Below are 9762 nucleotides of genomic sequence, written 5' to 3'. Positions count from 1 at the left end.
CAAGAAATTGTAATCAATGAAAGTGTATAAAGTTGATGACAGATGACTACCGGGTGAAAGAAAGTTAAATACAAAGTACCTAGGGATAAGACGGAAAATAAATCACAAGAATATGGTAAAAAGAAATATGAAACTGGATTTAAAAAACAAAGTAAAATCTTCAATGTCAATATCGATGAGTTTTTTGTTGGCTGAATTGAATTTTCTGTTTTGATAATGAAAATTATTGTAGAAAGATGATTTTTAGAAATGTGATATTGAAGACAAATCTAAATAAAATGCTGTGACACCACAAAACAAAAGTTCGAGATGAAAGAATGGGAAGACGAAAGAGAAAGAATGGAGAAAGAAGAAAAGCGTGTAAGATGGGGAGGAAAAAGGAAAAAAATGTAAATCAGAGGGAAGCAAAAAAGAAAGCAAAGAAGTTCTAAACGAGAATTGTAGTAAGAAATTGCAATCAATGAAAAGTGGATGAAGTGGATGACAGACGAGCAACGGGTGAAAAATTAGAAAAAAAAATATCGAGGTGTGTGAAGGTGGAAGTCGCAAAAAGTAAAATAAAACAAGATAAGTAAAATCTGGAAACAAGAAAATCTGAGGTTGTGTAAAAAGAAGCTTGAAGAGAAATATGAAGACAAAGTGAAATATACAAGAAAAAATAAAATGTTACAAAGTAAATGACATGGAGGAGACTAAAAAGATAAGGACGAGGTTGTGGAAGAGGATGATGAGGCAAAATATAAAAGGAAAGAAGAAAAGAAGAAAAACTCTGGAGGATATGTGGATCATATACGAAGAAGATGAATAAAAAGGACGAAGAAGGAGAAAAAATAAGAAAAAGAATGAAGGAGTACAATAATGAACGAAAAGAGTATTAAGAATGTAGGAAAAAAGGAGATGAAGAAGGAAAAGGATGAGGAGAATACGATAGACAAAGAGAAGGAAGAGTAGAAGAGCTAAAGGTTTTAATAGGGGAGGAGAATGATAAGGAGAACGATGAGGAGAGAGAGAGAGGAGATAGACGAAGAGCAGTAGAAGCAAGTGAACGAAAAGGAAGAGGAAAGTGCGAAGGAGGAGAGGATATAGAAGTAGTAAGAGGAGATGGAGGAGGATAAGGAGGTGGCTGAGGAAGAGAAAAAGGTGTAGGAAGTGGCAGAATGAGCATCTGGAGGATAATGGGGAGAAAATGGAAAACAGGAGGAGAAAGGGAGGAATGGGATGAGAACGAACAGTAGCAGAAGGACGAATAAGAAAAGTAGGAGGCAGCGGAAGTGAAAGAAGAGAAGTAGAAGGAGAGGGAGAAGGAGAAACACAATAAAAGATAGAAATAAGGAAAAGGGGGAGTAGGAGTTGATAGAATGGAAGGAGTAGAATAAACAGGAGGAAGAAGAGAAAATAAAGTATAGGAGGGGGAGAAAGAATAAGGAGAGGAGTAGGGATAACAGGAAAGGGAAGGGAAGGGCATGGGAATTAGAAGAAAGAGAAAGAGGGTGAGAAAAAGGAGGTAGGGGAAAAGGAAGAAAAGGGGCGTCGGGAGTTAAAGCAGAGGGAGAATTAGAATGCAAATAATATGGAACACTAGAAGAGAAAGAGCAGAAAAAGAAGGAGGAGGAGGAACACTAAGAATAGAAGGAGAAAAACTAAGAAAATGAATTTCTCTTCTCTCGAGGGGAGCTATGGGATAAAAACGAGAAGCAGTAGGAGGAAGTGGAGGGGGAATAGGGAGAGTAAAAGGAGGAAAAGGATAAGAGAAAGTAAGAGGAAAAGGGAAGAAAGAGTGGTAAGAGAATAAGATTAAAGAGTAGGAATAGAAGGAGTAAGAGAAGGAGGAAGAATAGGATTAGAAGCAGAAGGTGGAGGGGAAGTAGAATGAGTAAAAGGAATAGTTAGAGCAAAAAATATAGGAAAAATAAATTGAGAAGAAAGAAGAGTGGAAAGAGGGGAGGAGGAGGAGAAGGAAAACGAGCATAAGCAACAGAAGAAAGAGAAGGAGGAGGAATGAAGGTGGAGGACGAGAAGGAAGAGAAGGCGGAAGAAGACAAGGAGGGTAAGGAAGTGCATGAGGATGAGGAATAGGAATAGGGATAGAAGGATAAAGAAGGCAAAGAGTTGTTGGAAGAGGAGGAAAAGGGGAAAGAGGAGGAAGATAATGAAGAGGAGGAAGAGGAGGAGAAGGAGAGAAGTTAAAATAGAAATAGGAGATGAAAATAATACCGGTAGAATAAGGAGTAGGAGTTAAAGTTGAGGTATGAGAAAGAGAACAAGGAGTGGAATAATTAGGAGTTGGAGTAGGAGTAGGAGTAGGAGTAGGAGGAAGAGGAATAGAAAGAAAGAGACAAAAAAGAAGTAAAATGGAAAAGAGGAGGAGATGTAGGAGGAGGAATAGGAGGAGGACAAGGTGGAGAACGAGCTGTGAGAGAACGAAAAGAAAATTAAGATGGGGAGGATGATTAGTGGAAGAAGGATTAAGGGAGGAATGGAGTGAGAAAATGAGGAGAAAGATGAGGAGGAGGGGAGGAAGCGTAAGAAAAATGTAAAGAACGAAAAGATGGTATAAGACGAGACAGAAGGAAGAGGATGACGACAAGAAAGAAGTAGGAGTAGGAGCATGAGAAGGACAAGGAGGTCGCTGAGCAAGTGGAGTAGGAGGAGAAGTAGATGGAATAGGATGAGGAAGTGAAGTATGAAGAGGATAAAGAGAAGAAGAGGGCTAGGAAGGGGAAGAAGAATAGGGCGAGGGGGAAGAGGAGGAGGTGCTGGACGATCAGAATCAGCAGAAGGACTATGTAATGGAAGAAAGGAAAGTATAAGGGGAGGAGAGGGAGGCGAAGTAAGAAAGGAAAGAGTATAGGTAGATGAGTAGAGAAATGATGGGAGGAAGGGGAAATAGGAAGAGAAGGAAAAAAAAAACGGAAGGAGGATGAAGTATTAGAATGATGAGGGTGAGAGATAGAAAAGGGAGAAAAAACTGAGGGGGACGGGAGGGGAGGGGAAGTAGGAGAGAAGGAGTAAGAGGAGGAGTAAAAAGGAGAAGTAGGAGTAGGAGGAGTAGGAGGAGGATAAAAAAAAAGTTTGGAGGAGGAGGAAAAGGAGAAGAATGTGGAGGAGGAAAAGGAGAAGGAATAATACAAAAAAGAAAGAGCAGTAGGAGGAAGAGTAATATGAAGAGAAGAAGCAGAAGGAGGATATGTAGATCGATTAGGAGGTGGAGGATTATGAAGAGAATAAGCAGAAGGAGATAAGGAAAAAAAAAAGGAATAGGAGATTAAGGCGAAGATTCGGAGGAGTAGAAGGAGGAAGATAAGAAGAAGGAAGAGAGGATGAGAATGTGGAATATGAGGAGAATAAGAAGTACGGGGGAAAGAGGAGGAGGAGGTGCAGGAGGAAAAAGGGATGGAGGAGGAGGAGGTGGAGGAGGAGGAGTAAGGGAAGGAGAGGCAAGGGGAGGGGGAAATAGAAGAAAGCAGGAGTAGTAATAGGAAGAGTAGGTAGAGAACGAGGACGAGAAAGGAGAGGAGGAAGAGGAGGAGTAGAAGGAAAAGGAATAACAGGATGAAGAAGAGAGTGAGTAGAAGAAGAAGGAGGGCAAAAAGGAGTATTTGAAGGAGGAGAAAGATGAGGGAGAAGAATGGGACAGGACGAGGAGTATGAACAGGAGGAAGGGGAGTGGGATGAGGTCAAGGAGAGGAGTAGGATAAAAAGGTGCAGAAAGAAGAGAAAGAGGAGAGGCAGGAGACGGGGTAGGAGAACAATTGAAAAGGTACAGAAAGAGGAGGGAGTGAAGAAGTAGGAGGAGGAACAGGAGAAAAAGTGAAAAGGATGCAGCATTCTTTTTTCAATGGATATCAGTCTCTAGTCATTCTAGAATGCTACGGTACTCAGGTCCACATTAGTGTCAATTAAGTCTCTAAAGCATTGATTGCATAAATCTCATGCTATCTATATTACATAATGGAAGAAGGAGGAGAATGAAAACGAAAAGGGCACATAGAGGTAGGAGTATAAGGAGTAGTAAGAAAAATATAAAGAGAGAAGAATAAATAGAAAAGGTGAGAAGAGGAAGAGAAAAAGAAGAAAAAGTAGCAGGAGGAACAAGAAGAGGAGCAAAAGGAAAAGAAGTAGGTGGAGGAGAAAGAAGGAAATAGGTGATCAGGAAACCACTATGAAGAACTACGTTTCGTAGTTGATTTGCATTTCTTAAGGACCTTAGTGAAGGTGATACTTCCTTATCACAGTAGTTTTCCTAACAAATGCAACTAAACAAGTAAATGGACAAAAAAACTAATAACCAAATGAAAAGCTAAATAATAATGTTTTTGAACCATTAACTATGGATATGTACAACAAGAGTACAAAAATTATCAAAGCTACTGCTTACAAAAGGTAGTTTTACATATTTTCAAAGCAGACATATGCTACTCAGTGTCAAGGATGCATTTCAGGAACACAGCTCTGAATAAAAGCCTTTTTTTCAGGAGAGAAGGGCCCTGATCCTCCTGAATGGATATGATTCTAAAAACCTCACTCGTAAACGATTTTGGTCAATTTCATGTAGCAGTTCTCAAGGTGTAGTTCACAAACTACCACTGGGATCACAAATCAGAAACTGGTGGCGTTTATTGAATGACTGACAAATTTTGCTAAAGCTGAAGTCATCTCAAGGAGGATGAAGAACAGAAGTGCACAAGTATGGGGCACGAGTAAATTTCCAACATCCCATCTCATTTCACCCACAGAGAATTGAAATATTTACATACAATTTTTCTTGCTACCACGAGATTATTTCATCCAATCAAGAGGATATTCTACCCCCATATGGCGATTGGAGTTATGGAAGCTTTACCCCTTGGCGATGGGAATACTGCCCCCTAACCTCCACTCCCTGACCATGACCGCCACCACGGAAGCTGACACCGACGCCTTCTCTTTCACCTCTTATCTTGAAATGGCTTTAACCTCCACATCCGCCTCCGCCTCTGCCTCCACGGAATAAGATTCGGTGCACTTGGGCGAAGACAGACGGATATTCATTTCCCACAGACGTCCTCTGCGTCTGGCAGACCGAGCTGGGAGCTCCTGTCCTTTAGAGGTGAGTCCGGGTCCACTAGAGTCCCGGAGGGCAAGCGCAGGTGGAAAATGGGCAAGATTTTATAAGTTGCTGTGGTAGAAGCGTGGGTTGGAAGAGTTTTTAATGGTTTTGATTGCAGTTTGGTGGAATTGAAATGAGTGTTATAGGCAGGATTAACTTTAGGAATTCTTTTTTTAAGTGTTAAAATATCTTATTCTAACCAATTTGGAAGCCATTCCTCAACTCGGTGATGGTTTGGCATTGACCAGAATAAATTTCGTTATGCAAAATACCGAGTTGGGCACGCCGGTGTTCTTGGCTTTTTTTATTTTTATTTTATTTTTTTTATTTACAAAGTTATTAGAAAATATCTTCTTCAACTTCTCAAGATGATTCCTGACTCAAAAATGAGTAATAGGTTCCTAGCTTTGAGGCAAGCCCGTAAAAATTCAACCTTGTTTCTCATGTACTTTACATTTATTTCTCTGACTTTCTGGTGACCGCAAGTTTTCAGTTTGTAGATCCAATTGTGAAGCTCTGTTTGTTGTAGTTCTCCTAAACCACCCAAAGAAATTGTATGTAAATAATTTCTTTATTTAGCAAAATATTGCATTTCTTTATATGCATTAGTGTTTATTTTGTATACCTGGCAGTTTTAAGGGTAACAAAAATTCTCATCACCATCCCACGTAAGTTAATTTTATTAGAGTTAATGATAAGAATAATATATTTTTTTACTATCCACCGTTATTGTAAACCATAAGATAGCCAGGTTTGGACGACTGTTGGTATTCAAATGATATTTCCTGAATGCATGAAAAGCGTTGTAATGTATGCTTCTAAGATACGTAAGCCATATGATCATCGTGTATAATGTCAATGTCAGTTCATGAAAGATAACTCCTTATCTTTATAACCTTCAATACCACGGCAAATTATAAAGATTTTGCTGCAGACGAATTTGAATAATAAGTTCGTTTGGTGTTTGACAAGATAAGCCATGATACTGAGGGTATTGTCGCCTCAGCCTTTAGAGAACACCGTTTTCTTTGGCGTAATACCTTCGGCAATAGCTCCTCATCTTCCTACCAATCTTGGGAAATTACATGCTCCATTTCACTTTGCTAGGGGAGGGAGAGAATAAACATTACATTTTTGTTTTAATGTTTATATACAATTTTGAGCTGTGTTGAGGCTTTGCATTTCTTAAACATCTGAAGATATGCATTCTATTATAACTACTTCTTAATAGATTAGTAATTTCCTGAATTGTTGTTCTTCTTGCAGGTTAAGATGATATGTTAGGAGTTTATGCAAGGAGATGGCTAACTGCGCTTAAAGTCCCTTTGTGTACGGAAAGTTGAGCTGAAGCTTGAACTAATATATTAACTATAGTTATTGAAAACATATTAGGGCTAAAAGTATCTTTTAGGATCAGATATTTTAGTCTAATTGAAATCCTTTATACTTCCTTGTATCCCAATAGCGTCTTTTATATATTTCATCCTAGTTAATATTGTAGTATGTCATTCACCGAAGAAGGAAGGGGTGACAATTATTAAAGGAATAATAGTCAAAACTAACCTATACATAAGTATATATATATATATATATATATATATATATATATATATGTATATATATATATACAAATATGTATGTATGTATATACAAATATATATATATATATATATATATATATATATATATATACATATACATATATACAAGGCACCGGCTACGACGTGGGTGCCTTGGCTTGCGGCGCATGCTCGCTTCGCTCGCTCCACGACCTCCGGTCTCTTTTTCTATTTTTTCCCATGGGACACACTCGATGTACTCATCGGCATCCCGTTTTGAAGTATATTTTATGATCTCGAGGAGTTTTTCTTTTTTTCTCTTTAATTCTTCTTTCTCCTTCTTTAATTCTTGCTTCATATTTTTATTCTCCTTCTTTAATTCTTCTTTTTCTTAGAAAGTCCTTTCCCAAACGCTAAGGGGGACCGACATGTCTGATTCTGACTCGTCGACGGCATAGTCGTAATCAGGATAATTTCCGTTGCGGCTTCTTCAGAAATATTGTAAGCTCAAGCAGGAATCTCAACGGTACCCAATTCAGGTTCCTCTTCTGGAATTACCTGATCGCTGTCGATATCTTTCACTAAAGACTCTCCCTCTCTAATGGATGGCATGTCCGAAAAAATTCTTTATATACAACGTTTGCCGGATTTTTCACCACACATTCACCGTTAACCTTATGGTAACCTCGGAAAATAATTAATGAGTCCCAGTTTGTAACCCTTGAACATGCCACATAGAGCTGTCCATGGGCAAAACAATCGGACGAATCCAACAATAATCCACATTTGTCAAAAGTTTGCCCTTGCGACTTATTAATTGTCATAGCAAAACTTAGTTTGACGGGGAATTGTCTTCGGGAGAAGTTGACGGGTGTATCGTTGGATGCAAGGGAAATCCTTGGAATAATGACCTGAATGCCGTTGAACACCCCACCTAAAATCTTCCCGACAATTATGTTCTTTGCCAGATTCGTAACCATGATACGGGTACCGTTACAAAGTTTAGGTGGACATATGTTTCGCATTATCATGATAACACATCCTACCCTTAGTTTCAACTCATGTAACGGAATAGAAGGAGAATCAATTTTGTTATATACCGAAGTTTGAATTTCAATTTCATCGTTTCCGATCGGTTTATCCTCACTCCTGTATATATGTTCACCACCTTTGATTCTTTCATAGATCACCTCGTTTATGGTCTACGTCTTCGTTTCTAGGACATATTACGGCTCTTTTTTGGAAATATTGATAGCTGTTGGCGTTAGCTTCGAGCTCTTCGTAAACTTTTTTGATTACATCATCCTTTGTTTTAACCAAAATACAAATTTTTGGGGGAAATCTGAATCTACCTGTTTCACCCATGCTAATCCGTAAAAAAAATTCTGCGAATGTCCTGTTTTCTTTATCCTCAGCCTTCAATCTAACATTTTGTACTAATTCGAACTTACGTAAATCCTCCCAGAAAAACGCCTTTTTGATATTATACTTCAACTCCTCATTCTTACCCCCGCCTCTGATGACGGGCAGCATCTGTCGAAAATCACAGGCACACACGAACGGGATGCCACCCATAAAACAATCTTTGTTGCCCGTTATGTCTTTAGCAGTATAATCCAATGCAGTTATTGTATTTTTGTTAGCCATCACCACTTCGTCCCAAACTATAAGTGAAGTCATCCTAATCAGCCTTGCAAGCTCCGAATTTAGCTTTATACTGCATGGTTTCACTTCATTGTGCTCCATTATTGGAATTCTGAACATATTTTGGGCCGTTCGGCCTCCGTGTAAAACTGTAGCAGCAATACCCGAGGAAGCAACACCTAATGCTATTTCACTATTTGCACGCACAGTATCCAATAACAGGTTCAACACAAACGATTTCCCCGTCCCGCCAGGGGCATTCAGGAAAAAACCGCCAGAACGCCTGTTATTTACACAATCCATTACGGCATCGTAAATAACACGTTGTTCTTTGTTAAGTAATACAATCTGAGATGAAACCTCTTCTTTCAACCTATCGGTATTGTAAGCTTTTTCGCGTCTAATTACATTTGAGGTTTTCTCTTTCCCCCTTGAAGGAGGCAATCCATAAGCGCATATCTCACCACCACCACAGTTCTAAACCTGTTGTTGTATGTCATCGAGCGCATCTAAGTAGATTTCGTCATTGTAATCTTCTAAACTCGAACTTCTTAGGAAATCGCTCGCAAATAAGTCCCTCGTTTCTTTCCAAATATCTGATTGGTCTTCCAAATCAGAGAACACCAACATACTTGCATATGTAGCACGCAATTGCGATCGATCATTTGTGTGGTTTATAATTTCAATAATAGTTTTCTTCTACGTTTCCTCGTCATTTAACAAACCCAACGCTTTTACAGCTTCCCGAAAGGTATTGTAAAGAACCCCGTCTACTGTACGCAGATCTGTGTAACTCGTAGGACCTTTCTTGTGTGTCAGGAGCATTCTGAGGTAAAATAATTCAACCATCTTAGTGTCGACGGCTCGCATACGCCCCAAAGGTGAAGTTTTTGTCATTCTCTCACGCCACGTGTGCTTGTCTTTATCGTACACAAAGTGACTTGGAACTTCGGGGTAATACAGGGTTTTAGCAAACTCGTTCGTGTTGCAAAGCTTGAAAAATGCCGTTAATTTGGTATCTTGATTTGCTTGTTCGCTGATCTTGTGCTCCAAATCAGTTTCCTTGTAATAAATTTCATTCTCATTTTCCAGGTGCAAATCGAGCGAAGTAATCGGTGGGAAACTCCTATAGATTGGGAACTTGAAGATCTTCCAAGTAGCTTCGTTTGCATTTATGTACCTTGACTCGAGGTAGTTACGCGCTTCGTTTACCGGCTCGCCTTCCTTATGTTTGGTGTATAAATCTTATCACACCCCTTGTTTACGTACTTTGTGACGTACGCTATGCACTTGATGGAGCTCGAACACTCCACGTTGATGTGAGTGTTGTATTTTAGGCATAGAGAAGGATTATAGGGTACGACCCAGGAATTATCCACAGTAATGGTCTTTCCTTTGATCTTACGTTCGAACGTGAAGCCTCCCTCACCTGGAGCACGACGCCTGTATTGGGGACAGCCGTTATTTCCA

The 9762-nt window shown here is 39.4% G+C and overlaps 1 protein-coding gene across 1 annotated transcript in view; it reads right to left on the bottom strand.

Moving 5' to 3' along the window:
- Positions 1-8595, bottom strand: part of LOC143034294 (ATP-dependent DNA helicase Pif1-like) — a 14049-nt gene extending 5454 nt beyond the window's left edge. Inside the window, exon 1 of the mRNA XM_076200230.1 lies at positions 8100-8595. Coding sequence (XP_076056345.1) covers positions 8100-8595 — 496 coding nt within the window. The remainder of the gene's footprint in view (positions 1-8099) is intronic.
- Positions 8596-9762: the final 1167 nt, after the last annotated feature.

The sequence above is a fragment of the Oratosquilla oratoria genome, chromosome 17, assembly GCF_046742065.1.
Source record: "Oratosquilla oratoria isolate Oo_2021 chromosome 17, ASM4674206v1, whole genome shotgun sequence".
Taxonomy (NCBI): Eukaryota; Metazoa; Arthropoda; class Malacostraca; order Stomatopoda; family Squillidae; genus Oratosquilla; species Oratosquilla oratoria.
Note: the sequence above shows the minus strand (reverse complement) of the source record. Positions and strands in the feature narration are given on the sequence as shown.